Source organism: Pygoscelis adeliae, unplaced genomic scaffold (assembly GCF_000699105.1).
Source record: "Pygoscelis adeliae isolate BGI_AS28 unplaced genomic scaffold, ASM69910v1 Scaffold318, whole genome shotgun sequence".
In the NCBI taxonomy this organism is placed as follows: domain Eukaryota; kingdom Metazoa; phylum Chordata; class Aves; order Sphenisciformes; family Spheniscidae; genus Pygoscelis; species Pygoscelis adeliae.
Window position 1 is genome coordinate 4,800,243 of NW_008825430.1, and position 20,563 is coordinate 4,820,805.

The window sequence follows — 20,563 nt, forward strand, 5'->3', positions numbered from 1 at the left end:
TTCTGTTTTCAGTAATGTGTTCTGCTCTTTCAGCTCCGATACCAGCTACAGAGATAATAAAATATTTGGCTCAGAATGCAGTTCATCTTTCATCAGTAGCTCTAACAGCAACTACATCCTTGTTGTAAGAGTTCAAATACTTAAACTTTTCCTCAGAGAACGAAATCAGTGAACTAAGTTATGATGTCTTCATTTCCCAAATTACATGTCTTAAATATGTCCCACTGCAGATTCCCCATATGTCCTGCACTCCATTTCTGATCAGATGCCAAAACTGCCTTGAACCACTCCACTGTGCCCTAATATTTTTCAGTAAAGTCCCAAAGATGTAATTCATTCCTTAAAATAGAAATACTCCTAAAATAGGACCAAATTTGGTAGTTCTATTGTATATTCTATTGCATTGGGTAACACCATAATCTAACAGCTTGCCTCTGCCCAAAAGCTGTGCCACTTGAACCGTGGCCAGGTTTGCCAGTTACTCATTTGTCTCTGATTACGGTCACTACGCGTTCCCTTTGCTTAATCAATTAATACTTTTCCTTATGTTTATCTGATCTTGAAATGTATCACTGTGGCATCACATAATGATGGAATGGCTCTTCCAGTATTCAAAACTTGCACCATTATCAGCAAGTGATCTTGACAGGAAACAACCCGTTTGATATGTTCGTGGTTAAAGCAAAGATAAGGGGTTAGTCAAAACCTGTTGAACGAGACTGTGCACTTAGTAGGCTAATTGTTTAAATTAGGTAGGATATAAGCAGGTACCTTTGAATACTGTGTATGGGACAGATTTCCGATATCTATGTGATTACACTCTCTAGGTAGGTAAAACGGTTTCTTTTTATGAATGCGCTACCTCTGACTAATTGAGGAAGCTTAAGTATTTGGATTTGCAAATACTTTCAATATCAAAATCTGAACAGATTGAATACATATGTTTACATAAAATATATAGATTTAGTGTATTCTTCTACCATAGGTGTAGTTACTTAGGTATCAAGCCTATTTAGGATTGTACAGGTATAACATTGCTTAAAAATACTGTAAAAATATCAGCCACACAACGGAAGCAGTTAAGCCTGGGCAAAACCTGAGTGGACACCAGGCCCCTATAAATCTTCTCATGCATCTGAGACTGCATGCTTGCCTGCTCGGTTTCGTGTTTGTATTTGTCTGCCCATTCCTCAATGGTCTTCTTCTCAGACTGAGTTTGGTGCAGCTCCTTCCGGAGCTTGGCAATCTCCTCCTGAAGGCTGAGGACACGGTTGGTCGCATTCTTAGCCTCCTCCTCACTCATCCGAAGCCTTTCCACATCACTCCGCAGCTTCTCTGTCTCCGTACTGTACGTGATCTCCAGGTTGCTCAGCTTCTCCAGCAGAGATTTGTACTCTTTGTTCTTTGCAAAACACAACACAGACATAGCAGCTGTTGGAGAAGTTCTGCTTTAAGGGAGCCTTCCAGTTCCCTCCAGAATATACCCAGACACAGGAGCAAAAAAGCAGCTTCCCCACTTCCAAAAAGTTTCAGTCTGTTTTTGCAGAATTGCTTAACGAGGTGACAGAACAGTCCAGTCTCTAAGCCTGCACATTAACATCCCAAACTAAAATCAGACAGGGAGCCCCCCCGCACCAAACACGGTCACCTCACCTTTCCCTTGAACAGAGCAACTGACACGCTTCAAATGAAATACTGACATTAAGGGAGCAGATGTTTTCTCTCAGTGCTGCCGAGAGACAAATGGGTGCTTTACTGTTCCAGTTCTGCTGTGGCCTCCCCTTCTCTTCTATCGCTGCTCTTCAGCAGAAAACAGAACTGATACCTTACAATGAAAATTGCGTGCGTTTTTCTGTGAATGCCCACAGGGCTACTGAGACAGGTAATACAAGATTTCTAAATATTTTCCCTGAGGCCAGGGAGCTTTTACCTGCTCATCAATTTTTCGCTGCAGCTGCATGATCTTGTTCTCCAAGCCAATGTGAAGCTTCTTGTAGCGTTCTACAGACCGGGCCTCTATCTTCAGTTTCTTTAGCTCCCTCTTGGCCATCATGCGCCGGTAACAGCATTGCAAGTAGACAATTGCCTTCAGGGTCCTACAGTAGTGCACTCGAGCCAGCCAACCTCTTACATGTTTCTGAATAATAATAGACTTGTGCTCCCGAAGCATCTATAGTTAAGAAAAAACACCACAAGGGGTATTAGAGTTGCAAACTACACCTGCTCAGTTAAACAGACTCCATAATGAGAGATGTAAAGATGAAGTACACATAGAGGCACCTTAGCCTGAAAAGAGAAACTTCTGGTGAAGAGTTTCTGGTGTAACAAGAAATGAATATGGAATTAATTTAAACAAAAAAGAAGAGGAAAAGAAGACAGGAGTAAGGAAGATGACATGGAATAAAATGAAAAGGAACCAGAAGGAAAAACATGGAAAGAAAGAACTGGAGGCACACTGAAGAACCAGGCATTCCTTTGTGTTGATGTCAGATCCAAGCTAATTATAAAAATATATGGTAACTGTTGGCAAGATCACAAATACAATCTTTCTCTTTTTTTGCTGCATCTTTTATCTTCAAACAGCTTAGAGTCATTGACATATGCTGCATAGGATTCATCAATACAAAGTTTAAAATTACCACACTTGATACACAATGCAGCTCGTACACACTACAACCCTGAGTAAATTGTAGCAGCTGTTAAAAACAGCAGACGTAGTCTAGCTGACCAAACTACAAGTTCCAGTCAGTTTTCCTTTTTTTTTTTTTTTGACATATCTTAGACTTGCCAGCATGGAAAAATCTCTATTTGTTCTAATCAGAAATTTTATATTGTAATAATTCCAACTTATTTCATGGCAGAAATTTCAACCATAGCTTTGAGGTGTAAAAAAAAAAAATTCATAATAATTTTTTAAAAATAATTGTTAATGAGAAACAGTCAAGAATGCCAGCAACCTTCATCAGTGTGTTAGCCAGAGACTTCCACTAGGAAGAGTCTACTACTTGTTTTTGGATCCTTCACCCACTGATTCAACCAGAGATCCCCCAGGTCTGGAGCACCTGAATTCTAGCAGACCACAGCTATGCTCAGAGAGCCTGCCCAAACCCACAAGGCTTCCAGGACTGTGAGAACTTTAGAGTTCACTTAATAATAATAGAATATTATTATTAAGCTTAATAAAGCTTCTGCAAATTAAACAGTTTATTCTAAAGAACAAAACTGTTTAAGATTTTATGTTACTTCTTGGATTTGATAGTTTAAAGATCATATGCAGTTCACATTCTTACACTGATTTACCACAAAGCTGGTAAGACAAACTAGTAGGGTAAAAACAATTTTATTTTCTTTTATACTTCTTAGCAAATGAACTGAAATGTGTTAGAAGTGTTACATTTTCAGATCAATGAATTTAAAAGGTTCACTGGCAAAGTGGCAAGATTGTAAGATACACAAACCCTCTCCCTTAGCATTTATTTCTGAAGAAAAAATGAGACTTGAAATATCAGCACTCGGTTAAATAGCACACCGAGGTAAGGAAATAGCTCTCTCAAAAGTACAGCAAGGTCAAAAGCCAAAGTCCTTCGGACTGCATGTCATGCCGTTAGCGTTCCTGCCTCCTGCCTCCTTCTCACACGTTTCCTGGAATAGTCCTTCAGGTTGCCCGCGGGTGCCTGAACAGCTCGAATACAACTAGCTTTCAACAACATTTTCACCTCAACTTTGAAAGCAACAAGTCCCACAAAATACCTCCATCGTGCAGGGATGGTCCTCATCTGCCAGTGAATTCTCACACCCATGCAATCCAGTGAGGAAACAGGCCACTCCAACGTAAGGTGAGAGTATCAGAAAAATTACTTCTTTTACCAGGTTATTTCCAGGAAAGCTTATGTAAAAGCTATGGAGGAACTAAACTCCTTGTTAAGCTGAGAAGCACATCGCGGTGTCTCGGGCAGAAGCTTTCCCCAGGATGTGTGAAATAGATGATTCAACCATTTTAAATTCCTTGTATTAGTCATGTGACTGTAACACATGCCCTCTCTTCTAACAACAACAACAGGTACTTTTCACAATCCTAACAAACAACACGTGTACATATATTACTTACAGAGTCACGGCTCAGCCCAAGTGTGCTGTCATAGAGCAGCCCTTCAGTTTCACTCATTTGCAATCACCATGAACTTCAGCACAGCTGTGTTTACCTGCCCATGGCACGCAGAGCCTGCGCTTCTCTCTCTGGCCATCCCTGTATCTCAGCTCTAATAGAATTCCACCTTCGGAGGACAACGTACGCACCGCACATCGCAGCTGCACTTGTCAGAACTTCATGTTTTACTGCGGTGAACAATTCACTGCTCGAGGGGGATCCTCCCCGACAGACGAGTCTGACCGCCCCTTACGGGGACCCCTCCAGAAATTTGCCATCTCCATTAAGAGGGAATAGAACAGGTTTATAAAACTCTGTGCTACAGGACAGATGCGGTATGTATCACTCACATGACTGACTTCAGGCATACAGAATCATTTCCCATTTTCCTAAGGATGGCTTTTAGCCCACATATTGCTGTGACCATGTCTCAACTTTGTCACATCTGTCAGATCACTGTTAAAAACATATCTTATATAATCTCACAACATAAAATATGGTTTGTAGTAATGAAAACGCTAAGAATTCCAATAAAAGGGCAAGTAGATACCCGCACAAAAGAACAGCCGAGTCAAGCACGGGGATCTTACTACTTAGAAATTCTTATCAGGGATTACTTGTTTTCAAACTTTCTGGTTAATATATGTTAGAACGCTGTAATTTAGACACATTCACATGTGACTGCGTAGACAACTTTAATACAAATGAAAAATATACAGAAACTTCAAATATAAAAGAGAAACACATGGAACATAGGCATTAGTTGGCTTTTGGTTATATGCCTTCAATATTTACCTGCTTGGGAAAAAAACAGAACTCTCTCAGCTAGCTTTTCAGTGAAGTATAGGCTGACCTTTGAGTGTAGTTAAAACAATTCATGTAGACAAAAGTGCCCTGAAACATGTTGGCATTTTGTAGCCTGACCATTTGAATCGTAATTCTGTTTCCAGCCCTGTAACCACTGAAGAGCAAATTCTAATTTCTCAATTGAACTTTTATTTTTTATCAGGCGTAATCAGGAAAATATTATCAATATCACTAGGACAGGGTTATATCAATTTCTCTCCAAAACAAAACCAACATCAATACATTAAAAAAACCAAAAAACCCCAACCCATGCTTAAGTTTCAATCTCCTATTTTTGTGGGTATCTCTTTGCTAACATTAATCTCCTTCAGTATATTCCACCAGCCATTTCAGAATCACTGAAATTAGGGATGGAATAGGAATAGTAGTGCATCACATTCGTATATTGATGTGAGCAATACTGATTTGGACTCATGGAGGCACATTCACACAAGGCCATTTTCAGTATTTCTTTTAAGTGCCTCGACATTCTGTATAACAAATGGAAAAGTTTTCTCAAGAGAAATGCTGTAAATCCCTGTTAGATTCTCCACTGACTGCACGGAAAGTCTAGGTACATCCATATTAGATGACAATGTGAGTATCTCTAAAATGACAAGTTCATTGATTGCAGTATCACATCTTTCTAATTTCCAGGTGCTGTCCTTCAACCCATGCTGTGATATTTTGTTTGTGCATTACGTGTAACAGCACGCACGTAAACATTTCAGATTCCCAAGGGGACACCACAGAGCAGCTTCGTCCTGAAGGTATGTGGAAATAAAGCTAGAGTGAAGAAGTAAAACCTTATGATTTCTTACCATTTGGTACTTGTTTCTGGCCATGTAACCTCTTAAGAGAGCCTGAAGAGCAAGAGTAGCAGCTCGCATGCATTGGTATCTTTTGCGGACCACATACATGCGCTGGAACTTCTGAATAGTGACGGCAGCCCGTGTTCTCCGCAGGAACTTGGCATAGCTAAGCGAGAAAAAGATTACAAATAATACCTGTAATTATTTTCCAGTGCTTGAATACTATCTTTTTTACATCCTATAACTCTACCCTCTTTCTCAAGAGCTACATTTTCTACTTCAGTTTCTTCCTGATGTTGTCAGTCATACAGCATATTTGCTTGCTAATCTACCGTATGGCAACAGAAACAGCAACAACAAACAACAAATTAACAGAAACCTTGCAAGGTTTTACGAGGAAATATTTTCACTTCCTCTGAGAACTGTGCTATAGAACTGACAAGATAAACTCAGATTAATTTCTCATCACCTTTTCTCCAGCTTTAAAGCTATTTCCACTATGCCACCTTCCAGATCTCCTCTCCTAACCTCAACCTGTAGAAAATGTTGGCTTGTTCTTGGCCCTCTCAGCAAGACAATTATAAAGCATCTTGACATGACAAAGGATCTTTCCGAAGGTTGATTCTTAGTCTTCATGACCACCTTGTCTTTGAATGATACCACCTGCACTCCTCCCCTTTTCTCTGGCCCATCCATGGCCATCCCTCAGAAGTCAATCCAAACAAATGACTCTGACTGATGTATCTCCCTTCACAGCTGCACCTGGGATGAGGAATAGCTTCTCCAGCAGGACAGACAGACCCAGCTGGGAGGGCACACGGAAACTGGGCAGTAAGGACTCAGCCGAGACTCCTGCTTTACCTCACCTGCAACATGTCTCCTAGTACTACTTGTACTCTTCTCCCACTAACAACATACTGTTCTAAGCATCATACAGCCAGGGTGCTACTGCCCTCTCAGGAAGGTCAAAAACAGGCAGGACAGACACACTCATGATATTCAGTTTCCTTCGTTTCCCTAGAAAATCATTTCCTGTCAGCCAGTATAGGAAGGAGAGAACAAATGTATCACATTTAAATGTCCTACTTAAAGGGATCTGAATTGAGGCTAGTGTGGGTTCTCCCACGAGCATTGCTTACCATCGTGCTTGGTACCCTCTGACATATCTCTGAATGGTGATGGCAGCCTTCCTCATACGCACGTACTTCTTTCGCATCAGCCAGCCTCGGATCGTCTTTTGGATGCGGATACAGGCAGCTCTCAACTTATCTGCCCTTATTTTTTCCAGATAGGCTACTTGACCAGCCCGGAAAAATATTTTTGTCTTACCAAACTGGTACTTATCCTTGTCCTATTTTCAGAGGTAAAAAGAGGATCAGTTACGCCATTAAATGATAGTGGATTTAAAAAAAAGGCATGAAGGGCTAAATGAAAGTACAATTAGTAAAGAGGCAAAATTTTCTGTGTAATATTTCAAGTAAACCTAGACTTAAATTAAGTAGTGGAGGAGAGTATTTTCTCTGTATGATATGATTCTGTTAACAAATTAATACAATAAGGCCACAAGCATGGCCTAAAGGAGTAACATGAGATTTTTGCTTAGACAAGAATGCCACAAAGATTATGAAAGACATGGAAGGCTACAGGAGGTGACAAAGGGGCCCAGAGGATGAAAGCAATACAGACAATGCACATGTACAATTTCCTGCTTAAATTGCAGATGACCCCTCTGAACGGTCCATCTTCAACCATATTACACAGTACAAACAAAACAGCTGGGGCTTCCAACGTGTACGCATCGTTTGCTGCATCAGGACTAAGCCAGGACAATGCATCTCGCTGCTGGCTCAAACACATCTGAAATTTCAGAACTAAACCAGAAAGAGAATAATATTCTGTCTCTATAGGCTGTAGTACTCCTTGGAGGGAAAAACTGAGAATATACAAAGGGACATTGAAAAAAATCAATTTTGTTGATTGTTTGATGTTAAGTTAAAAGGAACAGCAGTCAAAAAGCTACAGCTTAGGATACATTTAACACTATACATTAACACTATAAATACAGACATATGCATAAACCAAAAGATTTTAGTTAAGTCCACCCAATGACACAGAATTTAAAAAGCCGAGCCCCAACCTGCCTGCACAGTATTTATTTTTTTGTTTCCATAAACATCCTAACATTGGCATTGCACTTCAGCAAGGTAAGCTTTCTTGGTTTTATATCTTCAGTAAACTTTGTCTCTTTCTAAGTAAGTCTCAATTAACCACCTTCTACTGAGAAGTGGCTGGAACTGTCTCTTTGGAGCCTGCCTGCCCTCCGCTGTTCATCGGTCCTTAAGAAATCACAAGAAACACATCAGTTCAGGTGCAGCGCCAGTGGTGTGGATGGCATAGCCTGGGAATGTAGGGCTGCAACTGGAGGTAGGAGGCAAAGCAAGAGGCTGCCGAGGTATGAGGACAGCCACAGTGCTAAGCAGGGAAACAATGTCATGAGGACGAAAGGAGTGAAAAAGGTTGAGTTCAGCACAGGAGCTGAGAGGAGCAGTGTAAAAGACACAAGCACACACACAGACAGGAACACCTCCATATTAGAAAACCTCCAGATAACTATGCCTTACTTAAGGTGCGGTTAATGCATCTTGCCGTTAAGCAAGGTAAGGCTCACCCTCAACCCACCCACACTTAAAATCACTGTCTTCCTTTCCTGTGGTACACTGGGAAATTCTACAGTTCCTGTGCTAATATCGGTGGTTTAGTACTTTGTAGAAGTACTAAAATAGTGTGGCTATGAGGGAGTAAGGGACGCTATCTTTACTCCTTCAGATTCCAAATGCTCTCAGCACTAAGTCTAGTACCAGAATCAGCTTCTCCAGGACATTTTTACACGTCTGCTTTCGGTCACTAAGAACATCTCTCTGCTTCATCAGAACACGGTAACGGCTGAAGAACTCTTGGTATGTCCACCTGTCCCAAAAACAGAGACAGCGTCAGTCCCAAAAATGAGTAATTCTCTTAAAAAGAAGAACTGCAGCTGAAAGCAATCTAAAAAGCGGCAAACAGACCTGGAGGGGAAGCCAGCTGCACTGATTCGGATGGTCTCCAGGACACCACAAGCTCTCAGCTGCTGCACTGCCCGCTTTTCATCAAATCTACATAGGAATAAAAAGAGCCTGTGGGTGTGGAGCTGGTTTTGCATTATGTGGGACCTGTGGCCCTGTGCACACCCAGGAGAGGAGTGGCATGGAGGGGGAGCAGGGGTGGGATGTGATGGGTGGTTAACAAATCCAGCTAGTGTTTCTGCAACTCAGCGATAACAGAGGACAGCCTGACTGAGGAACTGCTCGAGCCCATCGGCTGCTGCAAGCTGTTCATCCTGTCCTGCTTCCCACTGGCCTGCCCAATAGGCATGGGAGTCTTTGTGTGCCCAGATTTTAAGCAGACTTTTGAGAAAAACTCTAAGCAAGTTCATATATGAAAAAAAGATAAGGAATAAGACATTGGAATCTGCAAAAGCAAGTTCCAGCAAGTGCCAAATGAACTCAAGGAGTGCAAACTGCCAGTCACATTTAAAACAGCTAGCAATGAAAATGCTGGTATTTTTTCTCATATATCGCCAGAAACAAAAAAAAGCATCAGGAAGTATTTCTCCCTCTGTTCCTCCCAAAACACCTCCTGCTGTAAGTACACGTACACACGCACAATGGGTCCATAACAAGAGAAAGGAGACACACCACTTCACTCCTGAGTGAGCAAGGTTTAGCAGAACCTCGATCCTCCGAGACCCGGGGCAATTCCCTCCCTGCACAGGCTATACGAACCGTACATGAACAGGCTTACGTGAACGGAAACTTGAAGTCGTTAGGCTTAATACAGCGCACGTAGTGTGGAGTTGTAGCGTTCAGGGTTTCCATCAGCAGATGAAGAGAGTTTCGAAACTTTTTGAAAAAGAAAAAGGGAAAAATATCAGGGAATAGCCTCAGTAAGCTCAGTCATGTTTGAGATAACCTCTGGAAGTGGACCTAGGGATATCTGCTTATTTGTAATAATGCTTTCGGTAATAAACACCAGCTTGTTTTTGTTATGGCAACAGATTTTAGTTTCAGACACATGTGATACATCTTTGAGTGAATTATGTTACACTGAGACTTCTAAATTTCAGGCTTTATGGGAGTAAAGCTCCCATACCAGCATGTGATAAATTACAAAAACATGGGATAGACTTGAGTTATTTTCAGCTTTTGACTATCTCATCTACCCTAATCTTTGTCTAATCCATGTCTTCATGACTGGATGACATATTACTAATGGCATATTACTAAATAGCCATTTAAATTTAAATAAATTTTAAATAAAATTCAAAATCAAGAGTGGTAAAAAAAAAGAAGTATCAATTTCTTCAGCTCCACTGATCCAAATGTCAGACATACTGAAGAGAACTTTGGAAGTCCAATATCCAAGAGTTTTAGGAGCTTTACTTTTAAAAAGTATCAGGACCACAAATACCTAACATACTGCAGTATGTTCTTCTAACCACAGAATACCCTAATAGATAAAGAAAACTATGAAAACACGTCTTAGATGTTTTAAATGTATTGGTATGGATTTCTCTCTTTCTGTTGAACTCATAATTCTAAGCCAACCTCTATTTCTACACAGAATTCGACAAAAATCACTTTTGTATTAGCTTTCTTTAAAATGTATAAATTAATATACATGATTGATTGATAGTAGTATGAGAGTACCCCTAACACTTCAACTCACAGTTTCAGTCTGACAACAGAACTGTTAGGCCTCTACCAGCCTCAGGATGCTGTCTGTTTGCAAAATCAGAAATGAAGTTCAAATCAAAAAGATAACTGGGCAGGGGTTCTCTTGCATGAATTGCAGAAGATTGGAATTTGCAGCCTGTACCACGAACACATGCCAAGCAGATCTGCGTTCTGTACAGTAGCATGAATAACCACTCCTATTCCCACCCATAGCTTGACATAGCTTGCTTGGGAAAGGTTATAGAGAAATGATGAATATCCAAATCAAACATTCTCTGAATTCCCCGATTCTCACTTAGCAGTGTGACTAGCTCATGACACTGCACAGACACTGTGCTAACATCTTTGTTAGGGGATCGACAACCATCCAAGGCAGTGGACAAAGCCCAGGCATTTTTGGTGATTTTATCAGAACTCTGAGCACCTGAGAGATGTGGCTGGTTCATCTTCAAGAACTGGCAGGGGACCCTGATACAAAGAACTTACACTCCTTGAGAGCTAATTTATATTCCAAGCTGTCCTACAGTAACATAAAAAGAGTTATCCACACAGACCTCCTGGAAGCCCCAGGCAAAAGAAGAATGCCACTACTCACTAGCAAAGTGGTACAGGCTGGCAAATAGATAAAAACTGAGTACTAAACCGTCAGAAAAGTTCCCCTTGGCTCCTTTGTATAGTCCGAGGGACAATCTGTCATATATAAAGCACTGACTGGGGACATAACTATCTTGAGAAAACACCTGTTAAATCTGTTGAGTGGAAAGTAACAAAGAAGAAGTGAGTTCTCAGTATCGCCATACTGATCTGCATACTTTTAATCAAATTCCGGCACATACACGTGGATATGTTATGTTTAGCCCATTGATAACCGGAACCAAGTTTTCTGGGGTCTGAACTCCCACTTTTGAGTTGAGTCAGACAATGTGGCACATGATCAAAAAGACCCAGTATAAGATTTTTCAAAGCTTCTCAGCATCCAGCATGTTAAATCTATTTTGAGAAACGTGAGTTTTGGTTTTGGCCCCACAGTAAGAACTGAGCTCCCTGAAACTGTGGCGCAGAAGGTATTAGTAATCAGGGTATATTTGCTCCAAACTGTAAGTCACAATCAGCTGCACCTGCCTCAAAATCACACGGGATCCCAGGAAGCGCCAGCACATCTTGAGAGCTATGAAACAGAGGGAGGTAGAGGGAGAGATTATTTAATAGAGCTGCATCTTCAAACTCACCTGATGTCCCACAGTTTTCTTATGCTCCTTGCTGGCTTGACCTGGCCTGACCTTGGCTGGTTTTACAGCCGTTCGAGACAAAGGCACGCGCCCTGAAGGGGTTGCTGACGTGGGACTGAGGACCTTCTCCTCATCCTGGAATAACTCTGGTAGCAGCTTAAACTGGTATAACAGCAGAAAAAATACAGAGGGTAAGAATCCAGCAAGTGATTGCACCTGTTTGTGCTTCAGATAGATAGAATCCAGGCTCAGTTTTTGTAAGCACTGGGTTTTTGTTGAACTCCACACAGGGACAAATGCAAAAAAGCATTCAAGCTAGTAGTACAGTGAGTGGACCATGATTTAATACTAAAAATTTTGTGGGTTTGATCAGTGAGTCTCCTTCTGAAGATAAAATTCTGATTTGAGGTTTTTTCCATAGAGCCAGCAATAGCTTCCATGTGAAACTGCTAGATACTGACAGCAGTTTCGTAAGTACCAATTGCAATTATGTATGGCTGCTTTGATCTAAGAAGGAAACAACAGGGTCCTCTCATATTCCAGTGGTGCATCAGACTCCTTTGTGGTTGAGAAATATCTGGGATGCTGAATAACCCAGCAGGCAACAAAGAATATTCCTACTTTATCACTCTAAATTGAAATAATCAACTTAAAAGAGAAACTATCAACTAAAAAAACCCATTAGCCAAATTTATCTGACTGAAGATCTACTCTCAGGCCAGGGGGAGCAGAGGAAAAACCTGAAACATCTTCCTAAATATAACACAGGGCTTCTGGTTCCCATATCTGGGATGCTGAATAACCCAGCAGGCAACAAAGAATATTCCTACTTTATCACTCTAAATTGAAATAATCAACTTAAAAGAGAAACTATCAACTAAAAAAACCCATTAGCCAAATTTATCTGACTGAAGATCTAGGCCAGGGGGAGCAGAGGAAAAACCTGAAACATCTTCCTAAATATAACACAGGGCTTCTGGTTCCCTTTCTCTAATGGCTACAAAATACACCCATATATAATAGCTGCTTTGAAGTTACTTATAACTAAAAATAACACCACTAGGTCTTTCTACTGACAACTATAGCACTTCAGAAGCATTATAAGAGTAAGAAAATCTGAACTTCTCTACCTGTCAATGAATAATCTTTTATCTAGCATCTGTGCATTTTCTCCCAAGAGATAGGAGCATTCAATTTTCAGTACTAGAAAGTGCTTGGGCTAAGTACAACCTAAAAAAATAAAAAAATTGGTTTTGCCTTATAAAACTTGGTGAGCATGCACGATATCCAATGAAACATGCTGCGCAACAAAATGGTACTTGTGCTCTGTGGTTGTGCCAGATGGGCTAGCAGAAGGCATCAAACGTTCCTCAGTAGCATCCAGCACAGCACTCCAGCATAATATAATGACTATGAATGCTACAAAGGTATCCTGAATTCCTGAACTAAAAAAGGAGTATCACAGCTTAGCTTTATCTCACCTGAGTCTGATGGATTAGGAGCACAGTCAGCTTAGATTACCTCTGTAGCTGGTGGAAGAATGACATTTCCAGAGGGTGATTTAGCCCGTCTCCTTCCACTGACTCAGCAAAGAGTTCGGGATGATTAGGCCACCACCACCTCATTCAGCTGCCCGCGGTCAGATGGAGTGAGTCGGTAGGCACAGGCATCTGAGCTACAGAGCCAAGTCTTTTCATCCCATACAGAAGCTTATTTGAATGCAATATGCTTTGTCTGAAACTCCTGATGCTCTCACACACCAGGGGTGGCGGTGGGAAGGGGGTCCCCAGTGTCTGGATTGCAGATGGATGAGCTCTTCTAAGCTATCAGTACGTAAGTCTCATTCCCTTTTTCCAACCCTGGGAAAATCTGCCTGTAAAAATGGGCAAGTGCATTTCAAAGGCGCCATTTTCATAGACACTGCCTCAGTTACCGCATGCAGAAGAAAGGAGCAATCTATGGCCTTCTGCAGCAGAAGTCAACAACAGGAGAGCATTGCTGAGATGATCCACACTGGGGGGGCATTCATGTTTTCATTCGGTTTTGGGTTTTAGCACCTTATCAATTTTCTTTGTTTCGCAGAACACTAGGAGTGTTCAAAGAGAGGGAAAACACTGATCAAAGGGCAGATAATTCACGTGGTAGAAAACAAGCAAGCAAGCATTTTTTTCCCTGTAATTTTTTCAGACGACCTAACAGACATGCTGCTAACAATCTTGCAGATCATTTCTTTCAATACAGAGCCACAACAGAAGATTTTAACAACATGCCAGTAGCAAGCATAAAAGCTGAGGACTGTTGTATTGCTTTCATGATACATGCATGGAAACTTAACTAGTTCAAAGAGGTCCTGTGGGTGGATTTATAGAGAAGGCCAAAATAAATAGCTAAACACTACAGTGCCTGCCAAGAGCAGTGTGTGTCATGCACTCTGGAGAGCAAAGCATTCGAGCTGTATGTGAGAGCGGGCATGGGCAGGATGACTGATGATGCATTCAATTTGGAATTACCTTCTGTTGAATGTGCACAGCAAACCCAGAAGACAGCGACAACAACAACAACAAAAAAAAAAAAGAGAAATGCAATCCCACTACAATTACTAATAAAGAGGGCCAGCTGAAAAATAAAAATGAAACATTCTTCCTTTGAAAATCTATTTTCTTCACAGTTGAATTTTATTTTTTTTAAACACTGGCTCTGGTAAAATTTACCATTGGGGAAAACCATTGTTGTTTCTTAGTGTTTAGACTGATTTGACTCAACCTACTGAGCCGGTCCGAGCTGTTGTCATATGCTCTTATGGCAGGTATGTCCCCATCGTCCCTTACTCACTGGACTAATCCCTCGGAGGACCCCTGCACCTCTGCCCTGCACAGCGCACTGCCATGCCGTGGCAGAGCTGGAGCTACGCTGGCGGCTGGTCCCTGCCAGCTCCCCGAGGATGCCGCCTGCCTCCCACACACACAGCAATTGACTTCAGTCAAACCACTTCAACACTTCCCTCAGTAGAAGGTCTGCTGTGGGTTTTCATTATGCTACATGTTTAATCATTTAGCTTCATATATCTGCTCAGAATAGAAACAGAAGAGAAAAATCTTGGTTTCCCTGATAGAATAGCATAAATTTTAAATAGCCTGTCCTTGATACCCAGCTTCCTGGGCCATTAGAGCTAGCAAATTCCCAACAGCCATCACAGCGCAATGTCAAGTTAATTGCCTTTACGTTTCAGAAGAGCACAACTAGCATTTCTGCCATTAAAAAAGCAGACGATGCCACTGAAGGCCTGTTCTATAATATTCCTTCACACGGTATTTTTCAATTCAGACGTTATCTTCCTTTCATAGATATCAAGAAGGCAAGACTCCGTAAATTCTGGTTCGTGTCCTTAGGGTCTATACATTTCATTCCTCTCTCATTTTGCTTCTGGAACAGAACTTGTCTCTCCTCCAGAAATTTTCTGCTCAATTGTCAGGCCACAAACAAGGAGTTTCTGTTTTCAGATTACAAAATTAAGGGCTTAACTGTTAAGTCTTCTTATACTACTCTAGTATATTAGAAGTCCTTGATGCCTTTACAGAAAATATAGGAAAGTTTTGTGAAAAGTAAAAAAACAAAAACAAAAAAAACCCCAAAACACCAAATGGTGAAATCAGTGGCTAAATACAGACTGATCTTACATGGAGCAAAATTAGGCTACAGGACTTCTAAATTCATACCGATGTACAAGTAAAACACAAACTATGTTCAATTTCAGTTGATCTGATACTAAGGGAGAACTATTTCCTAGGTTTATAAGAAATTTTATATGACCCTTAATTCAAGAATTCATAACTGCAAAAGAAGAAAAAAATCCTTATACTAACCTTACTTGATTTTAGGACCTTAATTTGTTCTTCATAAACTGTGTCTTTATTCTTTTCCAAAAAGCCTTCACATTGATATTCCACCTGAAAACCAACATTTTACAAAAAAGTAAGTATTAAAAGTATTTAATAAGAATATTTTGCATAGAATTCACCAGCTGTGACATTCACATTTAAAACAGATAATTCTTGTGGATGTTGAAAATATCAGCCCCCAAGTGCATCTTTGTTAAATACAGATTTTCCTCAAAGAGAGTGCTTTTCCGTAAAACGTAAAACATTAAAATGTATAGAGATGAATACTGTTATTGTATTATACCAGACATATTTCACCGCTGAGACGCTTGTGGTAGGACAGCATGATTGAATGGTTACCATAAAGGTGAAGAATCAAAATGTGTGTTGAGCATCTCCTCCGCTGAAGTTAGCAGGGCTGCAAAATTCTGTGAAATCCAGATGCAACTGAAAACAAAGTACCTCATCTCGTCTCACTAGCTGAGAGGCAATAAGTAGATCTGCCTGCAGCTTATTATGAAAATGCCTCATTTGTACCCAGAAAGACTATTTTTACCAGAAGCAATAAAAAGTCTGAATGTTGTGACAATTCATGACGATCCTCTACCAGAGGGCCGCAGAGTCTCCTGGACCAAAGAACAGCCAGAATGTCAGATAAAAACATAGTATTTATTTCACTGTCCTAATTCAAGGCTGAACAAAACCCAAAAACTATTGTCAAAAGTCTATACCTTAGAATTTGATATTAATTAACGTTAAGTATGCTAACTCTCATGAAGTGTCTCACGCTAACTCTTCAATCTTCTACCAGCAGGAGTGCAGACTATAAAATACAAGAGCAGACCCTTATAGCAATTTTATTCTTTCAGCGCAGGCAGATTGATAGCCATCAGCAGCCCCTCTTTCAGTACAGTCATTTATCGGTGTTCCACAACAACGCTATACCCCGAGCCACAAAACATTTCAAAAAAATTCCTAGGGGGGACGAAGGCAGAGGGTCTCCCCAAGGTCTCTCCACAGCTGAAAGCCCACTCTGAACATTACCTCGGGTACCATTAATGTTCTTACTGCGGGAGACAGTGCCACGAGAGGGCAGCAGAATCTCTGCCTTCTCCCAGAGAAGACCACATCAAGGCACAGAGGTTACTAACCTGCCAGCTACAGCTTTATTTTTTCCTTCAAGATGTCTGTATGCATTCACGTAAGCACACGGGAAAGCATAAAGTGCTTAGTACAGACCAGCACATCAGAGCTTAGAGCTTTGCCAATACCTGCTTGGAGCTACCTTGGCCCTCGCTGCTCAGACTGGGCCTAGGAAAGCCTGATTTTCAAATAGCAAAGTTTAGCCTAATGAACAGTATAAGAAATATTAATTAAACACTTCTTGTTCTCTCATTCACCAAATAGAACAAAACTCATGAATCTAAACAGCTACAGAGATGTTCTTGCATCTAGTGTTACCTGAATGAAAGCAGCAACAAGAACAGGACCCCCCTTCTACGCCTAAATTCAAGAACCTGGGAGAAATCAAGTGGAGGCAAAGAAAGGCCTCCAACCCCCCGTGTCAGCACGTACAGACCTACTGATAAGAATCCCAGAGCTTCTCCAAACTTTTTTTGACAAAGCTGACAGTATTCTGAGGCAGCTTCTTTGTTTAACAGGACAATTATCTTAAACAGGATTTTTAAATTTTTTATTTTATTTTAACCTGAGGAGTTGCTCAGTTTGATGATGCATTGTGGGAGCTGAACAACGCATGCACTCCACCGAGATATCCCCCATCCAGCTTCCTAGAAATAGCTGTTCACTGACCAGCAGAGGTGAGGGTGGGAACAGTACATGCTGCTCCGGCGATAAGAAGAAGGGTGTGTTAGTCCTTCCTGTTTGCACATTAAGATGGCAGCAAAACCAACACCGTTTTGTTGTTGCTCTTGAGCTAAAACTACAGTGAGATATATGATTTTCTATTTTGTGTATTTCTAGAGCATAACTGGAATTGATACAATTATGCTGTGAATTGCAAATACACTGAGCTGTCATGTTTTGAAAAAGGATGATTAGTGGTTCCAGCATGTGACAGGAGTCAGGAGCTCTTGTGTTCCTGGCTCCACACAGCTGCCAGGTCAACTTTCTTCTCCTGATCGGGTGTACAGGCAGGCACGCATATTGCAAGAAGCCAAGTGAAGCCAGGGATGCCGCTGCCCAGTCGCTGCCTGGCACAGCCGCCCACCCCAGGATCCCCTCCCACGCACAGGCTCAGCACCACCAGCCACGGAAAGAGGTACCGGAGGAAAAGTCCTTACCTTGTCAGCAAAGTGCTTGATGATAAAAGCTTTATTAGACAAGCGTGGTTTTTCAAAGAGGGCGCATTTATTCAAATGGGTATTGTATAGTTTTTGGGCCCAAGTGTCATCCGAGCCTTTTGGCATCTACGGAAGAAAACACACAGCCATTTAAAATGTCTTGAAAACTTTTCAGTAGCAAAAGAAACTAAGACGACGGGGGACAACATTTCGTGGTTTGCTTTCAAACTCGAACTCCTCGGATTTCCAGCACTGCCGTAAGCAAGGCAGCCGGTAACAAGCTATGCACTTGCCTTTCTAATACTCTGGACTGGGCGCAGGCCAGCAGCAGGTGTAGCTGCTGTGTGACACATATGAGGCTAATAACGCTTCCAGTGTCACACACCTGAAGGCGGGGATCCAGGAGGTACGTTATCTGACTGAGCAGCATCTCAGCGGGTCAGAACTCATCCACCACCACTAGAGATTGCTTGTGAGGCTTTGTGATACACAAGAACCCCAAGCTGGATTTCCACTGAAGTGGACACCACACATCATCCCCTATACATGGCTTGGCATAAATTAAACTAAGATAAAAGACAAAAGGTGAGACGCTAAGCGAGAGGCAATTTGGAGAAATCTGGCAGGACCAAAGACTGCACTTGCTACACTCGGGAAAGAGAAAGTTGCCAGAGTCAAAACAGAGGTTGATCAGAGACCCAGAAACAGATACAGACACGTGATAGAAAGGAGGGAAAAAAAAGCATGACTAAAACCATTTTTTCTCCTCCTGTAATTGCCAATTCTGTTTGTATGTTCTCCAAATCCTTTCAGCAGCAGAGTGTCAAAATGATGGCTATATGCAGATGACTTTTCCCTGTGAGGCCTCAGAAGCAGGACGGCTGATGACCTCTTTCTCTATGAAAGCCCTTGAACACACACCTTGCACTCCTCATCCAACAGATCCAGAATTCCCATTTTGGCCTCTATGAGGTTGATGCAAGGCTGATTGTCGTAGAAATCAATCAAGGTCCATGGTATTTGTTCCTTCATATATTCTTCTTGTTCCAGCTTAAAGACATGCTACAGGGCAAAAAGAAAACAGCTTTCTGTGAAATAGAAAGGAGAATAAATACATCGAACTCTCACTTGAATTCATCTTGGCACATTAATCCAGGCTGTCAAGTGACACACTAGTTCAACCAAATACACCCTTTAACAAGTAAGTGTACGAAAAATAAATTAACCTTTTTTCCTGGCCTAAAAACAACAGACTAAATTAAAGCACTCATCCATATTCTCTGCAAATAAGGTCTACTTTTTCCTATCTTTTTACTATATTGTCCCACAATTACTATAAGCTCTTTTATAAAAAAAACAACACAAAACCCAGAAAAAGCCTCAAGTGCAGGAACAGCAACTTACAAAGTGGGATGTGCCATGCATTTATGATTTTGAAGTTACGAATACTGCTCTATTTCAAGTAAAATTTCACTATAAATACTTCTGCGTTTCCTTGTAAAAGAACAGAGCTCCATTTTCTCTTAAATGGCTGCTGATTTTTTTCTAAGATGACGCATTGCATTAAAATATACTCTTCAGCAAAAACCTGCAAGAATGACTCTGGGAGTATTAGCACAAGAAATCCTTTAAGCAAAATTTTGTGGAAGATTCACCTGGTACGAAGATCAATAACAATGTATTTGTATACTTATTCAAAACTATTATCACAAAAAAAGCTGCACAGCTTTAACGAAGTGTGCATAGGAGATGAATTAAAACTTCAGGGGAAAAAAGATGGTAAGATATTAAACAGGCAAACTGTGGTCTTAATAGCACAAGCACTCTTTTTAAAAACAAAAGACTGCTGACTCCAGTTATTTTAAATGACGTTTTATCTCCTGTTTAAATTTTAATGCATACTAACTGCTCTGGCAGGCAGAACTGAACTCGGAGCACACCCGAACAAGCAGCAAAGAGCAGCGCGGTGGGCAGGGTTCGGGGGGCCGCCACAAACACCGGTATCCATGGAGCTGGCCTCCGCCGCCCCCTGAGCTCAGGGCACAGGCCCACAGACGCCTCGCAGCTCTCTGGCACGCATCTGCCAGACAGCAGAAAACTACCCTGACAAAGCAGTTTATCCCTTTTATTTCATTAGCTTAATGCCATCCTTTCCAAAGCAGCGCTCCTTAACGGCGCCCGCGGGAGCCGTTCCCACCCCGCCGCTTAACGGCTGCGTTACACGCCGAGTTAATTCCTGACAGAAAAGCCAATGGTAGCGTTTTATTGGCCAGTCATATCCAACCTAAGTCCTGAAAGAAAACATAAAACCATTTCTCCACCATAAAGGAATTAGCAATTATGTGGTGAAAAATGTCTTCAGACCTAATTTTCCTCAGGGGCTGTGGGTGGCCAGGCGGGGAAGGGTGGCCAGGGAGGCTGGGCAGGCTGTGGAGATGCGAGTGGTGGCCGGGCAGTCCCCGAGCGGCCTGCCCTCAGCTGGGCTCGGGCCACCCCGGGCAGCACGTGAAGGCTCACTGGCTGCCGCCCCACAACCAGGGGTTTAATTTAAAACAACATTCACACTGCCTACCTTC

At 41.6% G+C, this 20,563-nt stretch overlaps 1 protein-coding gene across 1 annotated transcript in view; it reads right to left on the reverse strand.

Annotated features, from left to right (window-relative positions):
• MYO5A (myosin VA (heavy chain 12, myoxin)) overlaps window positions 1-20,563 on the reverse strand; it is an 86,656-nt gene that overhangs the window by 24,875 nt on the left and 41,218 nt on the right. The window contains exons 13-25 of the mRNA XM_009330997.1: window positions 18,909-19,049; window positions 17,988-18,113; window positions 15,670-15,753; window positions 14,317-14,319; window positions 11,807-11,968; window positions 9,646-9,743; window positions 8,871-8,957; window positions 8,664-8,772; window positions 6,945-7,156; window positions 5,815-5,971; window positions 1,931-2,170; window positions 1,154-1,402; window positions 1-45 (exon numbers count right to left, since the gene is read on the reverse strand). The exon at window positions 1-45 is cut by the window's left edge and continues 61 nt beyond it. Coding sequence (XP_009329272.1) covers window positions 1-45; window positions 1,154-1,402; window positions 1,931-2,170; window positions 5,815-5,971; window positions 6,945-7,156; window positions 8,664-8,772; window positions 8,871-8,957; window positions 9,646-9,743; window positions 11,807-11,968; window positions 14,317-14,319; window positions 15,670-15,753; window positions 17,988-18,113; window positions 18,909-19,049 — 1,713 coding nt within the window. The remainder of the gene's footprint in view (window positions 46-1,153; window positions 1,403-1,930; window positions 2,171-5,814; window positions 5,972-6,944; window positions 7,157-8,663; window positions 8,773-8,870; window positions 8,958-9,645; window positions 9,744-11,806; window positions 11,969-14,316; window positions 14,320-15,669; window positions 15,754-17,987; window positions 18,114-18,908; window positions 19,050-20,563) is intronic.